This window comes from Octopus bimaculoides, chromosome 2 (genome assembly GCF_046866305.1).
Source record: "Octopus bimaculoides isolate indiv1 chromosome 2, ASM4686630v1, whole genome shotgun sequence".
Classification (NCBI taxonomy): Eukaryota; Metazoa; Mollusca; class Cephalopoda; order Octopoda; family Octopodidae; genus Octopus; species Octopus bimaculoides.
Window position 1 is genome coordinate 131,381,604 of NC_142929.1, and position 19,402 is coordinate 131,401,005.

General features: G+C 36.0%; 1 protein-coding gene across 1 annotated transcript; it reads right to left on the reverse strand.

The window, feature by feature from the left end:
* Nucleotides 1–1,819: 1,819 nt before the first annotated feature.
* On the reverse strand, nucleotides 1,820–15,713 carry LOC106875938 (uncharacterized). The gene is made up of 4 exons (XM_014924256.3): nucleotides 14,994–15,713; nucleotides 7,987–8,139; nucleotides 5,763–5,891; nucleotides 1,820–2,865 (listed from the first exon to the last, which is right to left on the reverse strand). Exons 1-4 carry the CDS (start codon nucleotides 15,070–15,072, stop codon nucleotides 2,435–2,437), a joined length of 792 nt encoding a protein of 263 aa, XP_014779742.1. The 5' UTR covers nucleotides 15,073–15,713; the 3' UTR covers nucleotides 1,820–2,434.
* Between the last annotated feature and the right edge of the window lie 3,689 nt (nucleotides 15,714–19,402).

The window sequence follows — 19,402 nt, forward strand, 5'->3', positions numbered from 1 at the left end:
TATCTCTGTCTTTCACCTCATCGGCAGAGTCTGTACAATATGCTCTAGGAATGTAATGTAAGTCGAATATCAAATACTAAATGCCACAAATGTAGTGTTGTGTTACTTGAAAGAAATCATTATTAGCTCTAACCACTTCAAAGGCAACTAAGTATTTGAGTTCATTTATGCTACTCTTTTTTATAGTCCTGAATGGTAGATTGGCGGAATCAGCAAAGCGTTGTATAAAATACTTTGTTATGTTTGCTTTGGCTCTTAACGTTCTGAGTTCAAATCCCACCGAGGTTCACCTTGTCTTTCGTCCCTTTCGGGGTCGATAACAAAGTATCAGGGCCAACGGTATCGAATTATCCTCGACCTTGTGTCTAAATCAGAAACAATATTTGCATCAGCGTTTGGGGAAAAATTATGTTTTTTTTTTTTTTCACTCCAGGAACAAGGCTCGAAATTTTGGGGAGAGGGCCAGTCGATTAGATCGACTCCAGTACGCAACTAGCACTTAATTTATCGACCCCGAAAGGGATGAAAGGCAAAGTTGACATCGGAGAAATTTGAACTCGGAACGTAAAGACATACGAAATACCACTAAGCAGTTCGACCGGCGTGCTAACATCTCTGCCAGCTCGCCGTTTTGAAATTATGGTGATTTTATTAAATAAATGTGGAAAAAAATACTAGTTTTCAGTGACCTGCAGTTTCAATCCAGTTTAGATCCCAGTTGTAAGGATGTCACATATTATAACATCGCTAATGTGTAGATAATGCATGAATATTATGGCATCCAACTTCTATAGTCTTAAGAAACAGATGTCCTGTGTTAATTTTAAAAGTCTGTAAAAGTAACCGAGCATAAATGAAACAGAGTGATATCTAATTAACAGTGTAGTCGATTAGGTAAATCAATTGGAAGAGGCGGGGAGGAGGATGAGATTGGATGATGCATTTGATTTTCTCAAAATGTATTAGTGATGTAAGGGAAAGGAAATGGTTGCAGACTGGAATCAAATACAAGAACTTATCTCTAACTGGTACTCTGTCAGTTTCGACGACGAGTGTCTCAGCTGAACCGAACAACGGAATAGCCTGCTCGCGAAATTAACGTGTAACTGAGCACTTCACAGACACGCGTACGTTTAACGTAGTTTTCAGGGAGATTCAGCGTGACACAGAATGTGACAAGGCTGACCCATTCGAATACAGGTACTACTCATTTTCGCCAGCTGAGTGGACTGGAGCAACGAGAAATAAGTGTCTTGTGCAAGAATACAACACACCGCCTAGAATCAAACTCATGGCTTTACAATCGTGTGCCGAATATCCGAATACGTCAGGCGCCTTCACTAAGAACTAGTTTCAACTCTCAAGGTGAAGCTAAATATTTTTGAAGGTATTGTCAAAGGAGAAAGAGTAGCTCCGTGATACTTTTCAGGGCCTCTAAGATTGGTAGGAAGGAAGGAAGTTATTCTCAGACCGAAGTCCTTGCTCGAATTCTTGTAATAAAGTGAACTCCTCTGAAGGTAAAGAAGGATCAATTAGTGTTCTTAAACTGGGCTATGATTTATAGCAGTTTACGTTTATTTCACTCCTAGTTTTGATGGACGCAACAATCAGTAGCCTTACTAGCGAGGGCGATGTGGGATAGTCCACCCCGGGTGACACTTTTATGTGGGATGCACTTTTGATGCTGTATAAACCTGTATTGGAGGCGGGGTGGTAAATTCAAGGGCTGCCTCAGCTGGCACACACTCTAGCTACACTATTAGCAAGGCTACACCACTTACGTTATTACCACAGTCGAGAAAGGCATGAAGAGACACAATTTTATTCTACTCAAAATATTTATTGCTTAAATCAGAAATCAGTTTGTCTTAGAATTGGTTGAGCTCCAGAAGGCAACAGATAAGATCTTGATGTGCCGAGACTGAGAAGCCAGTTTCGATTCTTGATTGAAGCAATTACACTTCATTTCCACTGTTAATGTATAAGGCATTTTAGTCTAGTCGCAAGAAACCAATATTTTGTCAGTTTTCGGTGCTGAGTTAAAATACTCTTACTGGGCTAAATATTCGTTATGACTTCAACTTCAACCTCAGCAACTGGAATAATGTTACTGGTAATCAGTTTAGTTCCATTAGTAATGTGTGAAACTGGTTAAGTGGTATACATGAGTGAGCGTAACATTTTCAAATTAGTCCAGCTTTGCAGCCGAGCAGGTTCTACCACACACACACGCACACGCGCACACACACACACACACACACAGACACACACACACACACACACACACACACACACACTGTCTAAAAGCGAGCGAAAAGTACACTAGAAACAACTTACCCCATTCTCACTACACGAAAGGAAAAAAAAATGAATTAGAAAAAGCCCCTTTTTACAATTAACAACTGCTTGGGTTAAAGATTAGACTGATTTTAAATTAGTAGTTTTTAAATAACTGAAGTCTCACACAGAGAGATACCATCAATGTGACATAAACTAATAATAGCGAAGGTAAACATTGACGAGACATCGATTCTGTGCAAGATTCCGAACCGTTTATGCCTCTAGTCGTTCTTTCAGATTCCCAAGCGATCTTATTCACTACAAAAGTACTGGAGCTACTGTTTGATATGGGAATGTTCAAATATGCTTCTGGACCACCTGAAAGGTTTTTGTGATCTTTTAGTTGTGATGGTACTCGTTTCAAAAACCATTGGGGTTTTACTGGATGTGTAGTTCGGGTTATGTAATTGTTTCTCTCTGTTGGTTCATTGGCTTTGTTATTTGGAAACGGCAGCACTTTACTTTCTTCCGTTCTTTTCGGAATTATTTCTTCCTCCTCCTCAGTAGGAGGATTTCTTAGCTCATCTGAAAAAAAGAATAGAAATTCAGAATAATTATGTAAAATGTTGACAATCTCCAGAACAAATTTACAAATGATGCAGAACAACAGAGAATGTGTTAAAGCAAACTGTTTCGGAAAATTTATATAATCTTATTAGAATTTATTTCCATTTCATTAGCCCGGTCGGTACGTGGTTTCAGTTCGCTTTTAAAATCTTTTCACTCCAATGACATGCTTAGGAAAGTTGTGAATATCATAACAGCTCAGTTCTTCTTGAAAACAAAGGACCTTGTGCCTTATCAAAACGGCTCCAATGTTAAACTAAAAGTAAGTTAAGAATGCGATCCAGTTTCGATTCTCGTTCTAATCATTTAGCTTCATTAATGTACGAATGCCATGAATAATTCTTCCCATATTCCCCGACAAGTTTTTGGTTTTGACTTTATAAAAGAACTCCACATTGTTTGTAACTAAACATTGTAAATTCTATCACATATTATAAAGTGTTATATCAATCACCTGAAGGACAGTCAGATGGCTAAATCAGGATTAAATTACTTTCTTCAAAGAAATATCCTAACCTAAACATAAAATCTCATCTCCCTTCATAACACACAAACATATTTCACGAATTATATTAAATGACTATTAATATTTTCACTTCATGTTTTACGTTAAATCTTACAGTGATTTGTTTCGTTGTTCATTCGCTGATAGAATAAATAAATCCTTGCCTGGCATGTATAAAAGTCATTCCAGTCAACTATATTTCTTCCCTACAAATCAGCAACCTTGAGCCAAGACTAGATTAACTGGTGTTCTTAGCATTGTCCAACAATGATGCAATATCGACCCTAACATTTGTCCACCTGACAAGACGTTAAGTCATAATAAGTGCTTAGTGGTAAATAATAGATTAAAAAATTCACCTTACGGCGATGCACCACAACTTTATTATTAAATAAAACCAATTTTTCTTGTTTTAATTTTATTAATTAAACTAAATAACACTAAATAATAAAAGCAAATTATTTACTTATTACTAGGTCAACAGCTAAAATGCCAATTTTCAACACATTTTATTCAATAGAGAAAATAAACAATTTAATATGGAAAGATCGGCATTAGAAAAGAAAACTATGCGAGGCTCCCCACACCCTCGCTTTCCTTGATGTCTTGAGCACGTGCTTTCACCCGGTTTTATGTGGGTATAATAACCATTTAAATATAATATTTCAAAACATTTTAACAAACATTTTTCAGTAATACATATACGTACACAAGCATACCCGTGTCTTCAAGAATACTGACAATCTTATTAATGATACAAAATAGTATATCAACACAATGGGAGAAACCATTGATAAATGTCAGCAATTTAGTAAATATATGTGCATACACAGAACTAATGCACTTGAAGAATCAGATACGGTTGTAACGCCTTTTTTTTTTTTTACATAAATTTTGAGAGCGATCGGGTTCATTTTTAGTATTCTCGTTTGTGAGAGCAGTCGAGTTTATTTCAGATAATCTCATTTTAAGAATCATCTCTGGCTAATCGTTGAAAGGACGTTGGTGTTGCTTTGGCGGAGGTTTGCGCTTTCTGCGTGCTCTTGTTTTATTATTGTTATTGGTATTGTTGATGTTGATGTTCTCACCATCATCATTATTGTTTTAGTCTCACCAATTATTCCATAAATTTATTTTAATGCTTTTAAATTTTAGTTTGCTTTAATGCCAAAGTTAGAAATTTTTAACTTCAGTTAAAATTTTAATCCGTAACCCATTTATTGGTTTTAACTTTAAAACTAGTAATGAGGTTAATTTGAATTTACATTTCACCTTCAACAATTTTAACTTGACCTCATCTCTCTCTCTCTCTCTCTCTCTCTCTCTCTCTCTCTCTATATATATATATATATATATATATATATATATATATATATATATATATATATATATATATTCGAAGTAGCTGTGGGGAAAAAATTGCGAAACATTGTCCTTGATCAGAGGTGTTCTTAAAAAACAACATATTAGATAAAACAGTTCGAAGTAGATTATTCCCGAAAATACGAGATGGTTATAGATGGAAGTCTTCGATCATATGTCTGCTTGGTCAAGGTCGACCTTGGGCTAAATAAAAACAACAATATTGTAATATTCTGACGGGCCAATGAGGGAATTTCTATGCGATCACTCGACTTGTTATAAATTGCTAAATATCCCTCTAATGATACCCTTAGGTGAAAAAGAACATGCTTGACAATAGAGTCAATGATATTGAAAATGACAGGATGGTCACAGATGGAATGACTCCGATTATAAGTTTGCTTAATCAGAGCTGATCAGAGGCTAAGCAACGTCATATGAAACTCACCAGGTCATGTGGTATTTCCTGTAAATTGATGCTTTTCGTGCCGCTACGCAGAAAAAACCCCCTTTATTCAGCATTGACGGTAAGCTAATGAATTGCTTACTAATTACATAATGGATGAGCAGACTCAGTAGAGTGACGAACAAAACAACGTCATGTTTAATTACTGAACTTTACGTTTTAAGTTGAAATTATACTGGAGTCATTTTTGTCTTTTATCCTTCAGTGGTCCATAAAAATTAGCACCAACAGAATACTGGAATCAACACAATCGACAAAACCATGCCCGATTATTTTAGACGTCTCGAAATCAATTTTACATTAATTGATTTGCTCAGACCATTATACTATATATCCCAGTAGTACCTTTGTACTATTGACTGATTTGACTAACTGTATGTGTAAGTGTTTTAACACAATTGCTCGTGGCCGAATATAAACCATCGATGTTTTAATCAGTAGGCTTTCTATTCGATCAGCAGACACTGTCACATGATTTATATACTCTGTCAGACTCTATGCGATATTTAAAAAAAAACTTACCCATCGAAGCTCTGTTGCAGAGGTTTGTATCACAGAAGCACCATTGTTCGTTTGAATAGCTGCGACAACTTTTGAGTGGTAAATGAGGTGGTAGGTCAGGATGTAAGTCGGTGCAGCCACGAAATATAACTGCAATGAGATATGCAGAGAAGATTTATTTAAAAATCATTATATAGTGGCTGTTGTTTTGTTTTCTCTTAATGTTGCTGATTAACGGCGAATTTTTTTTAAACACAGGTACAAGGCATCAGACTAGAAGTGGTATAGCTGAATGGTACTTTATTTTATCGCTTCCCACTCCCACAAAAGATTTGGGATCAAAAGTAACTTTGGGCGAGATTTGAACTCAAAATGTCAAAATTTCGTATTTTAACCTTTTGTCAATCCACTGCTTATTGCTTACACACACACACACACACACACACACACACACACACACACACACACACACACACACACACACACACACACACACACACACACATGCATGTGAACTGGCACAATCGGTAGCACGTCTGACAAAATGTAAAGTGACATTTTTCGCCTTTTTACGTTCTGAGTTCAATCCCTTCCTCCTGCTGGTCTTCACCCCTACAACTAAAAGACTGGCGTCCCGTACAGGGGAATGTTGTGATCTCGGTCACATGCGCTATTCTGTATAATGGTAGAAACGGTCGTATCGAAATAAATATTATCACTTTATCTAATCATGTTCCATGTTTAAATCGCGTTGACTTCAATTTTACTTTCCATTCTTCTGGGGTGGATAAGATAAAAACTAGTCAACTGTCTCTTTAAATGTTGATACGTTATATTGGTTTTGTGTCATTGTAAGTTCTCAAAGTAAATATTTATACTGATATCTTCTATTACATTATTATTTTATTTCTAAATATTTACATTCAAACTTTACATATGCTATATTGGTTTTGTGCCAATATAAAGTATGAATGTTTTCAGTTATACTAAACGGAATAAGAGCTGAGGATTGGCAGAATCGTTAGTGTTGGACAAAATGACTTGTATTTCTTCTGGCTCTTTACGTTCAAACTCAAAATCCTGCCGAGCTCAACTTTGCTTTTGATCGTTTTTTTTTCATCATGTAAGAGTTGATACAATAAAGAACCTTTGGAGTTCCGGGGCCAATTCAGTCGATTAACCCCTCTCCACTCCAAATTTTAGGCCTTGTGCTTAAGTTAGAAACGTCAGAGCATTGGATTAAATGATACATTGTCTTTATTTCTGTACAATTTAGTTCTGAGTTCGAGGTCTAGTTTGCTTTGAAATCCATCGGGATTGATTAGAATGAACACCAATGATTACTTTTCTTCATCAGCAATAATTATCTTATATACTAGGATAATTTCTCAATATTTAGTTTCTTTACACACAACCATTAAATGGTGAGCCATTACGTATTCATAGCGACTCAGATTCACAGAGAGGGGGGATGGATGTTTGTGATGTAGACAAGTCAGTGTGAAGGTACCAGAAACTCAGGGTATCATGAGCTCAGGGGCAACACGTCTTGTGTTTAGGATTTTCGAAATAAAAGAGAACAAAATTTGAAAAATTCCTACATTTACGTTGGCACAGTATGATCGAATGGTTCACTTCGAACCACAAGCTCTCGAATTTGATTCCACCACATAGCATCTTCTTTAGCCTCAAGCCAAAGTGAGAAAAACTGGGTAGACTGAAACTGTGTCACGTTGAATCCATTACGGTTCATGTGTCAAAAGAATCCCCAGCCACTTACATGTTATTCAGGAGCAGGTAATTCAGTTGATCGAACAACAGAATCTTCGTCGTCGAACGGCAGAGGTCACCCTGTATTTACTCTTTGTGAAGATCTATCTATCTATCTATCTATCTATATGTCTGTCTGTCTAAAAGGAAGAATTGAAGGGTGTCGATACTCAGCTTGTTCGAAGTACTAGCAACTATTTTCGCCAGGAATTCGCTCATCCGGGACTATAGTAGAAAACACTTGCTCAAGATGGAGTACGCAGTAGCACTGAACCTAAAACCGCGTGGTTGCGAAGTGAAATTTTAACCACACAGTTATGTCTGCGCCTATGTCATATTTATTCTCGAAGTTTCTTTTGTGACAAACATCGAAATTCGGACTCAATATATTTTAATTATATTACAAATGTTTTGTGATTTTCATCTGTTTTGTAAAATAAACTTAAGAATTCTGTCTAGGATGCTTGTTACTTACCGTTCGGATTTTGCTTTGTTACCCGAACGAAACAACTGCCATAGCAAGCTTCAGAATTGGTGAGATACGGAGCCGTAATACTTTGTGGCGGACAATAACTTTTTGATGTCTGCTGTTCGCCGCTGTAGCACACATAACATCTTTTACCCAGTCCTGGAATATATAGATAGTGGTATAATTAAGTAAAGGTTAATATATTTAATGCCGTGAACTTAACTAGAAAGAAAAACAAATGTGGCGAAAAAGAAGAATAGAACAGAACAATACATATCTACAGTATTAGTCAACAAGTATATATTAGAATTATTTCGGTAAGTATATCTTATCTTTCGCTTGTTTCAGTCATTGATCTGCAGCCATGCAGCCACTGGCTTGAAGGATTTAGTCAAAAAAATCGATTTCAGTACTTATTGTTTCAAAAGTCTGGTACTTACTTTTTGAGTACACAAACAAACTAACAACAGTTGTCAAGCGTTGTATGGTGGTGGTGTGATAAACATACGTACACACATATACAACGAGCTTCCTCACAGTTTCCACTTACCAAATTCATTCACAAAGCGTTTGTCGGCGCGGGTCTGTAATAGAAGACACTTGCTTAAGATGCCACGCTATGGGACTGAACCCGAAATAACGTGGTTGCAAATCGAACTTCTTAACCACATAGTCATGCCTGTATCGGTATCGGAGAATCTGAAGTCACCCATTAATACTATAACCTCATTAGCGAAGCATGTCAGCATATTTACTGAAATAGTGATGAGAATCACTAAGGAACTAGTTGGCATGCAAAAATAGATTTTATTTCAGAGAATAATAAACATACATACCCCCACACAAATACATGCACATCTAAGAGCGTTATGGCTTGCTCCAAGCATTTTTCCTTCGCTCTTTTTAATAGTTTCAGTCATAAGTCACACTAGGACATCATCTTTCACAAGCCTACTTGATCATGATTGACATGGAGTTTATCAGTATCTTTAACTACATCTGTCACTATAAAAAGAACTAAACTTGAAATACACTACTACTTGATTACGACATCTTTTGGTTCTTTGGAGGAAACGCCACCTCATCAATGTACATTGTTTCTTGTTGTTTTCTTTTGATATATTAATCTCTAAATGTGTGTTATAAAATGATTCATTTAGTTCAGTGTAGAACTGATGCCACTCGCAAGGCTAGCACTTCTGAGTTGACTTTATTATTTCTAAAATGTTTATCGTTACAGAAAAATAAATGAACGACTATGTTTTACCGCCATTACTTTACTTAGAAAAGGTCAAAATAAATCTTTATCTAGACGCTTCTTTCTTCTTGGGTGGTTTAAATTTACCATGGGCAACTAATATTGGTATTTATGCACGAATTTGAAGAAAAAAAAAAGCGAAAACATATTAAGAAAGTGTGTGTTAGTTAAACAAAGTATTTCGTTTGAGTGTAACATGTCCTTGGAAGCTTGTTTTATCGAGCAAATCGTTTATTCCTGCAATGTCTTCAAGTTTAGTGAAGAAAATAAAGAAAAAGATGAGTAATGGTAAAGGTTAGCCGCGGTCATTCTCACTAGAAAGCACACACAGCATTGTTTGACATCTACTGAAGTACTGGGGAATTCGAACAGTTAAACAAACCCATGTAAATAAATGTCCTGGGTGTGGAGTTGATTATATTTGTAGGCTGACGATCTGAGGTTGATAGATAGATAAACAGATACATAGCTATAAGAAGGGTGATAGAGATAAATAAAGACGAGAAAGTGTTGGTAGTGAGATAGGTAAATAAATTAACAAAGTTAGAGCGTATGTGAGTATAGGTGTATGTGCGTGTGCATGTGTGAGTGAGTGTGTGTGTGTGTGTGTGTGTGTGTGTGTCTGTGTGTGTTTCTGTGTGTGAATTTCTGTGTGTATGTATATCGCAGGAATAAAAATGAGGGCTATGGTTGTGGTGTTGTGAAAATGAAGTTTGAACAGTCTCCCTTCCTCGCCAATGTATTTTTTCCTTGAGGGGTGGGGGTCTCTTTGCAATTTAACTTATAGAAGCATGATGAAACGACATTTAAGAAAAGTGTAACTAACTGGATTCTTCCGTTTCATTGGCTGCCTTACTCATTACACCTCAGAGAAGAGAGACACACCTATAACTGATTAAAATGTTTATTTGTTGTTGTTGGCACTCCGTCGCGGGTTCCAGTTGATCCGATCAACGGAACAGCCTGCTCGTGGCTGAGCACTCCACCGACACGTGTACCCTTAACGTAGTTCTCGGGAATATTCAGCGTGACACAGTGTGACAAGGCTGACCCTTTGAATTACAGGCACAACAGAAACAGGAAGTAAGAGAAAGTTGTGGTGGAAGAGTACAGCAGGGTTCGCCACCATCCCCTGCCGGTCTGGGAATCGAAACCGCGATCCTATGACCGCGAGTCCGCTGCCTTAACCACTGGGCCATTGCGCCTCCACAAAATGTTTATTTAGGCAGATAATAAATAACCTTGTAATTCTTTCTCTGCTGCTTTCATTTTCTCTCACCCTTCACTATCCTCCCTTAACTTGCGTGCTTATTTATTTCAATAATAGGGTACTGTGTTCCATAAACGGGCCAATGTACTTCAGATCTTTTCTAAGTATTTTCAAATTGAATATATTTGTGGTCCATCGCGCAGTTGATGACATTTGGTGTTTCGTGTCTGATTTACTTTCATAAGCATTGCCGGTAATAGAAATGGAGAAATGGAGATATTTTCATATGTGTACGACATGGGTAAATGTAAATAAATTAATAAAATGTGAGCTATGATCCCTGTATCATAGTGTAAACTTTTACCCTGTCAGCTGTGAGTTCAAGCGGATCTATTTTAAAACGGGGGCCACATTTTTCATTAATGTTTTACGTAGTGTTTTTGGTACGGAAAGACTTTCAAACTTCGTATACTTATCTATTTTGTGTTATAGAACAGAAAAATATTTTTGTATTCGAATTTATTTCATGTAAAAAATTGTCTTATTTCGATAATTTCAATCAATCACTGACAAGTATTCAGTTGTTTATATTTACTCCTTTGGCTGATTAAGCGATGTAAAGCGTATTTAATCTCCATACCTTCGTTTTATTTGCTTTTTTCATTTTAAATTTGCTTTAACCCTAACCCTAACCTTAACCCTAACCCTAACCCTAGGGTTAGGGTTAGGGTTAGGGTTAGGGTTAGGGTTAATTGTTTCAGAATCGTTTGTTTATGTAGTCGGCACTTAATGTATATCGGCTGAATGGACGTCAGTGATTGGTTGAAATTACAGAAATACGACAACTTTAACATGGAATAACTTATGGATTTCTTTCTTTTTTTAAGAAGACTAAGAGAAAAAGATGTTTTATATGACACATTCTACCAGTGTTCCAAGTTTCAAAGTGTTTCGTTAATGAAAAATGTGGCCCCCGTTTTAAAAAAGATCCGTTCAAGCCCTGCCAGGTGGATTTTGATTTTCGTCTATCCAAGTTCATTAAATTACATAATTGGGATATTTGTACGATTACACTCCTCCTCTTTTATCTTAGACTGCGGCCATGCTGAGGCACCGCCTTGAAGAAATTTTAGTCAAGTGAATTGACCTCAGTTTAAATTTTCCCCCCTTTTTTTTCAGAACACATATTAACACCGGTGATAGGACACACACACACACACACACACACACACACACACATACACACACACACACACATACACTCGTATATATATATATATATATATATATATATATATATATATATATATATATATATATATAACACGAGGGTCTACCAGGTCCACTCGCAAGGCTTTGGTTGGCCCGAGGCTATAGTAGAAGACACTTCCCGAAGGTGCCACGCAGTGGACTGAACCCAGAATCAAGTGGTTGGAATGCAAGTTTCTTGTCACACAACCACGCCTGCGCCTTTAAAAATATTAAGAAAAGTTTTAATTTCCTGTTAAAAGTTCATAAAACCAACATTAATAATTTTCTCTATTGAAAGGCGCAACAAATCGGTTTTGAACGCTTCTGTCTGAATGACAGAAACATTCTTGTGAATCATTTAACTTAATATATTGCAATAGAGAAATATATGGTTAATTAACCAGTATACTAATGATTTGATTAAGCGTTCATTATACAGTTTCAGTGGATGAAAGAATAACAAAATGCAAAACAAAAAGTAAAGCAAAAATCTCGAGAGACTTTCGAAATTTGTATTCGTATTTATTACTATTTTATTGCATTTTTGTTAATAAGCATATTTCCACCAGAAAACGTCCTACATTGGTTGAGAACTTGTATATTGTTGTTTTTGTTGGCACTCCGTCGCTTACGACGTCGAGGGTTCCAGTTGATCCGATCAACGGAACAGCCTGCTCGTGAAATTAACGTGCAAGTGGCTGAGCACTCCACAGACACGTGTACCCTTAACGTAATTCTCGGGGAGATTCAGCGTGACACAGTGTGACAAGGCTGACCTTTTGAATTACAGGCACAGCAGAAACAGGAAGTAAGAGTGAGAGAAAGTTGTGGTGAAAGAGTACAGCTGGGTTCGCCACCATCCCCTGCCGGAGCCTCGTGGAACTTTAGGTGTTTTCGCTCAATAAACACTCACAACGCCCGGTCTGGGAATCAAAACCACGATCCTATGACCGTGAGTCCGCTGCCCTAACCATTGGGCCATTGCGCCTCCACACTTGTATATAACTAATCCATAAAAATACACACACACACACACACACACACACACACAGAGGCACACAGAGACACACAGACACACAGTCACACATATATATATACACACATACGAGATATATTACTATTCTTGGTATTCTAAATATCAAATCTTTAACTTTTTACTAGTTTCATTTCATTATAAATTAAGTAACGAGAAACAGTGAGTAATAAAAATGAAAGAAATGTACACGAAATCATGTTTTACTTTTCTTTTTTTAACAGAATATTCATTGAAAGTGTCTGAAGCAAAATTAAATTTGAAACATGCAGTATTCAGATGCATTTGCTATTTAACATGTCATCTTGTTACAAATCTGTTTTGAAAATGTCTCCAATCCTATTTCTATTAATGCTCCAATCATTCACACTTGTATGATTCGTATCTATTATACTCAATCATTAGTTTTTTCAGATATGGGGTGGCTTTATTATATCTCCTAATTAAGGCTAGAGTACCTGATTGTGTACTCTCTCATGTAACATTTTAAATATTCAACCTTCTCTTCAGCAAGTTTTAGAGACAATCATTAAGGAACCATTCCTTTCTAAAATCTATTACCAAATCATGATAGAGTTAATATATATATATATATATATATATATATATATATATATATATATATATATATATATATATATATATATATATATATATATATATATATATATATATATATATATATATATATATATATATATATATATATATATATATATATATATATATATATATATATATATATATATATATATATATATATATATATAGGCGCAGCAGTGGCTATGTGGTAAGTATCTTGCTTACCAACCACATGGTTCCGGGTTCATACCCACTGCGTGGCACCTTGGGGCAAGTGTCTTCTACTATAGCCTCGGGCCGACTAAAGCCTTGTGAGTAGATTTGGTAGATAGAAACTGAAAGAAGCCCGTCGTATATATGTATATATATGTATGTGTATGTATATCTTTGTGTATCTGTGTCCTCCCAACATCGCCTGACAACCGATGGTGATGTGTTTACGTCCCCGTAACTTAGCGATTCAGCAAAAGACACCGATAAAATAAGTACTAGGCTTACAAAGAATAAGTCTTGGGGTCGATTTGCTCGACTAAAGGTGGCGCTCCTGCATGGCCACAGTCAAATGACTGAAACAAGTAAAAGCGCAAAATATATATGTATGTATGTATGCATGTATGTATGTATATAAATATCGTAACCCGAAGTGTATATCTTTGCATAACAGATAAATTTTAAAGAAACATCTAGGTGAAAATAAGAAATTACAAATACCATATATTTAAGGAATCTCTAACATACGATATAAAATATTTGGTTGATTTATTTCCATATGTAAATGCTTTCTGGTCATATCGTGAGACATATACTGGGATCTCAGAGATTAACAAATTCTGCGTGATTATCTTATGGGTTTCAAGAAAAATACAAGAGAGCAATCAGATGAGATGTAATTCGGATAAGGATAACAGTTTGAATGAAATTTTATTTAGAGTGAAATATCTGTGAAACACGTCAATTGTACAGACATTATGTGAAGATCTAGGGATTATCACACGCTTCTATAGCAAGAATTTTAATTAAATTCACCATGAAAATGAAGAAAAAACACGTTGATTCTAGTTTTTTTAAATTTCTTCCTCTATAGCAGCTGGGTTTTATAAGACAAAAAATTGAAGAAATAAACCCAATTCATAAATTCTAATTACAGATAGTATAATTAATTCCACTAATTTGACAAACTGATCAGAACCTTTGGCGTCTTTATTCTAACTCCTGTAGCATTGAATTGTAAATCTGTCGTCTGCTGACAAAAATAGAAGCAACGAAAATAAACGGGCTGGAGAAAAAGGTGTTCTCTTAAGTAATTTCAGGCATTTCTAGTTTCATTTACTACAAGGCAAAGGGACACGAATTTACCAGACGATGACAACAACAACAACAACAACAACAACTACATCATCATCATCATCATCATCATCATCATCATCATCATCATCGTCATCATCATCATCATCATCAACAACAACAACAACAACGATGATTACGATGATGACGACGATGAGTATAAAAAAATTACTATTTCTGAAAGCAGCTACTTTTTTCCTAAATCATCAAAGAAAACAAAACAAAAGGAAGTATAAGCAACGAAAGTTTGAAGTGAAATTTTAAGTAAAAGGAAAAATTACTTTGAAAAATGCATTCCCTAAAATTTTCTCAATTAAGAAATATAAAAGACTTACCTGAAGGTAAAACAAAACTGAATGTAAGCATCAATATAGAAACTGAGAGTGGACGTTGATGATAATCCGTTAAGTCCATGTTACTATATTTATTTTTCTGACGTAAACGCGGCCTAGACCGGATATTCAGATTACTTGTCTGTTAGGTGATACTATAAAAAGGGAAATTAAGTCTATTTGTCCCTACCAGTTATTACTAGATATTACTAGATAGATCACTGGATATATGTATGTATGTATACATACAAATTGGTTTTTGACGATTTGACATTTAATAGTGACCACACTAATGATGTGGGGAGTATTCAAAATGTTTTAAGGATTTCGTTACTGATGTCTTTGTTATATCCCCTTGTGTCTATATTGCAGATTTAACAGCGCCACATGTAAGATTTGCCGATGTCATAACACCAGAGTGGCTGCGAAACAATGCAGTTCGCTTAAGATGATTAATTCTTCCGCTTTTGTTACTGAATAGTTGTGTGAAAGAAGAGTCTTTTAAAGTAAAACAGTGAAATGTTTGAGGTTCTGTGGTCAGTGCACCTATGTGGGTATGTGCGTTTATGTGTGTTTTTGTATACATTTGTGTCTGTCTATGTATGCATATATTTTTATACATGTGTTTGCATGTATAGCAATGTCAGGATATTTGTCTAAATGTGTTTACACCACGAAAAAGAAACAGAGGAAGCATGAACAAAGAAAAAGTTGCACGCGAGTAATAGCAGATAGAGAGTAACTAAGAGAAGAAAAGAAGACATAATAGGGGAGAAAGAGAGAGAGAGAGTGAGTGAGAGAGAGAGAGAGAGAGAGAGAGAGGGAAAGAGAGAGAGAGAGAGAGAGAGAGTGAGAGAGAGAGAGAGAGAGAGGGAAAGAGAGTGAGAAAAAGAGAGAGAGATTAATGTTGAAAGGCAGCAGGGGTCATGGCAGTTAGAGAAAGGCAGAACTATAGAAAGAACGAGAATTGTTGACTTTGGAGAGAGGAAAAGAAAGCTGTGTTGAAAGAAAGTTTTCCAGAAAGGTGCGATCAGTGTTTTGTTTACTAAGTAAGTATTCTGAGCAAACTAGCCTTTCGTTTTGACACTTTAGAAGTAGGGGCGGCGGTATTCAATATAATTTAACTTTGAGGCAATAAACATTTCGACTAAAGGAAGAAGGTGATACCGGAAAAAAGTGTTATTGTGCAACAACGAGAAGGAGACGGCGTTAGCAGAAGAAGCAGCAACAAAATAATAGAACGTAGGCAAAAAACAATTAAAACATGATCGAAACAGAAATAGTAACAACAACAGCAACAATGAAGGATGAAGTAACAGAGCATCTAAAGCAAGAGTATCTATAACAAAACATGCAACGGCTAATGCAACTGATAATGTATGGTAAAGGTGTTAGTTGTTAGGATCCATCGCCAGGTTTTGTAAGTGGTTGAACGTTGTCCTTCGCAAATGTTTCGTAACAGAGTCTTTTTTAATCAGAAGAGGAATGACGGCACCCGTAGCCCTTTTTAGGAACTTCCGAGACTGGCAGGACGTACCGGAAAAATTTCTTATGCCGCTGAATGCTTGAGGTAGGATAGAGTTCGCTAATGACAACCCGGGTAATACCACTACCCGCAGTGTTGGTTTAAGTCTACAATGTCTATAAGTCTTTTACCAATAGTAGAGAACCGGCCACCATTGAATAATATTTGACTGATTAAAAATTTGTGAGTTCAGAATTTGATTTTTTTAAAAATATGAAGCATAGTTATAAGTGAAAACGAATGAGACAGTAACGTTCATGCCTTTCTCAAGACAGCGAGCTGCGAGCGAAGTGACTTGGTTTTGATCTTGAATCAAAACAGTCTCGCGCATACGACTTAGTGTTAGAGGTACATAAACTTAAATATAGTTTCTATTCGTCTCCGAACTCATGAAAGTGAAGATGATCAACTTGTTAGTGTACTGGACAAATAGACAATGATTCAGTGGTTTGTATCCTGTCACCAGTAATACATTACGTCTATTGCCAACATATTCAGCAGTCAAACAGTGAACTCACTTAGCCCTCGGTAGCTACCGCAGTTTTGTGTGGACATGGTAGCTAAGTTGATAGCTTACAGTGTTGTGTTCAGATCCTACCATGGGCCGGAAAAGGCAATGAGAACGCACTCTAGAAAAGTGGGTCTCAGATTGAGAGATCACAATACATCTTCAATATTGGTGAAATTTTTTGCTTCATCAATCTCTTTATAACTGAGGAAACAAAATAGATTTTGCATTCATATAATTTTTCTCTTTTAGTCATGGCAACGGGGGAGTTTAAAAAGTCTAAAACCATTGTAATTTTATTATACATGACAATTTGTTCGTCCTCTTCTCATTTTTCTTAGCCTCGATCCTTAAGCGGGGATTGCTTCTTCCCTATGAGAAACACTGCTCTGGAATATTGAATCTGGACTGATGAACTAACCACTACTGCATCCTCATCATTGCTCTAACAAACTAGGGGTGTCCTGCATTTATTTTAAATGAATTTCTTGGACGCCTTCAGAAATGAAAGAAATAATGATTTTCGAAAAGAACCAAGTCGACAACAACAACAATAACAGCAAAAACAACAGAAAAACTTCAACAGAAATAACATTCTAAATATCATTATTAATTATAACACGATATTGATAATAGTATTGATATCGATATTCATGTGTGTATAACAAGAGAATAAATAAACTTATTGATATTCTTGGCATTGAATTCTTATATGGCCGAAGGTTCCAACTAACTAATGATTTGTTTATTGCATAGACATAATAATTTTTAAAGTTGGGGCGACGTCATAACTATTATGCATTCCGTCGAGCAACTGGGCAATAAATAGTGTGTTCAATACAAATATTGTTTTCTTAACTAATCCACGTTTATGACAAAAAGCGTGAATGATACTAAGAGACGAGAGCTTGTTGAGAGAAAAAGTAAACATGGAAGAAAGAAAATGTCTGAGGAGGTAAGCTACTAGTGTGTATGGAGGGGTGGCATATTATATAATAATAATAATAATAATAATAATAATAATAATAATAATAATAATAATCCTTGAAAGCAATTTATAAATATTTTAATGCATCGCTACGCGCGTTTCCACAAATCACATGTTTCTATCATCATTGATATACGATGAGAAGGAGTATAAATTGAACGTCTCCCGTTATTTGTATGATCTATTTTTATTATCGCAATTTTACTTCTATCTTGACGAGCTTTTGCTGGTGCAATTACTATACTACTAATTGAACGCAATTTTAATACCACATTTTTTTTTTATCTAAGAGGGGCGGGGGAAACACAGTCCTAGATTAACATTTATTTTGATTCTTTGGACTTCCAGAAGTGTATATATGTCAATTCTATCAGGATTTGGTATAATTTCCCATATTGTTTCTAATTACTCATTAAAAAAAGAAACATTCAGAAGTCTTGGAATAATTTATTGGACTTCTTGGTTTTATTATGTGAGCTCACAACATATTTACAGTTGGTATAGACGTCGGCACACGAGCATACTTCACAGCCGCCACAATAATTATTGCAATTCCGACAAGAATTAAAGTATTTAGTTGACCAGCTACTATTTATGGCTCACCTATTAAAAATTTTTTCACTACATTAAGATCATTGTGGAGGCGCGTGGCTTAGTGGTTAGGGTGTCAGCATCATGATCTTAAGATTGTGGTTTCGATTCCTGGACCGGGCGACGCGTTGTATTCTTGAACAAAACACTTCATTTCACGTTGCTCCGGTCCACTCAGCTGGCAAAAATGAGTAACACTGCGATGGACTGGCGTCCCGTCCAGCTGGGGAACGTATACGCCATTGAAACCGAGAAACCGGGGCCATGAGCCTGGCTAGGCTTTAAAAGGGCGCTTTTATTATTTTTATTACATTATGATCATTAGGATTTATTTTTCTATTTAATACAGGAGAATTAACTGGAATTGCATTATCCAACTAATCTTTAACATTATACTTCATGATACTACGTAGTTGTGCATTATCACTACGTTTTATCAATCGAAGCCGCGGAGAAATGAATGCATGAACATGATCCACCTGATGCCCATGGATACTACGGACAGCACTGTTACCATTACAGGAATACTGACTGTGGTCTTAAGAAATATGATTTGTGGAAACGCGCGCAGCGATGCATTAGAATATTTATAGATCCCATCTTAGGATTATTATTACTATTACTATATTTATCCTACGTTATATGGGCACAGCTCGGTGCGACCCCAAAAAACTGGTATCGCCAGTTAGCGTCATTAGGTTACAGACGGCAAAATAGAATAGGAGCTTTTATATGCATATTCAAAACATTTCTCATAAACGAACTTAAAGGATATCTATCTATCTATCTATCTATCTATC

What these genes read in the sequence shown, in the direction of transcription:
- LOC106875938 (XM_014924256.3), bottom strand. Translation starts at nt 15,072, where the DNA reads ATGGACTTAACGGATTATCATCAACGTCCACTCTCAGTTTCTATATTG. An exon ending in CAGTTTTGTTTTACCTTCAG is followed by an intron (nt 8,140 to 14,993) that starts GTAAGTCTTTTA and finishes TATATATTCCAG; the next exon opens with GACTGGGTAAAAGATGTTAT. An exon ending in CTGCAACAGAGCTTCGATGG is followed by an intron (nt 2,866 to 5,762) that starts GTAAGTTTTTTT and finishes TCTTTTTTTCAG; the next exon opens with ATGAGCTAAGAAATCCTCCT.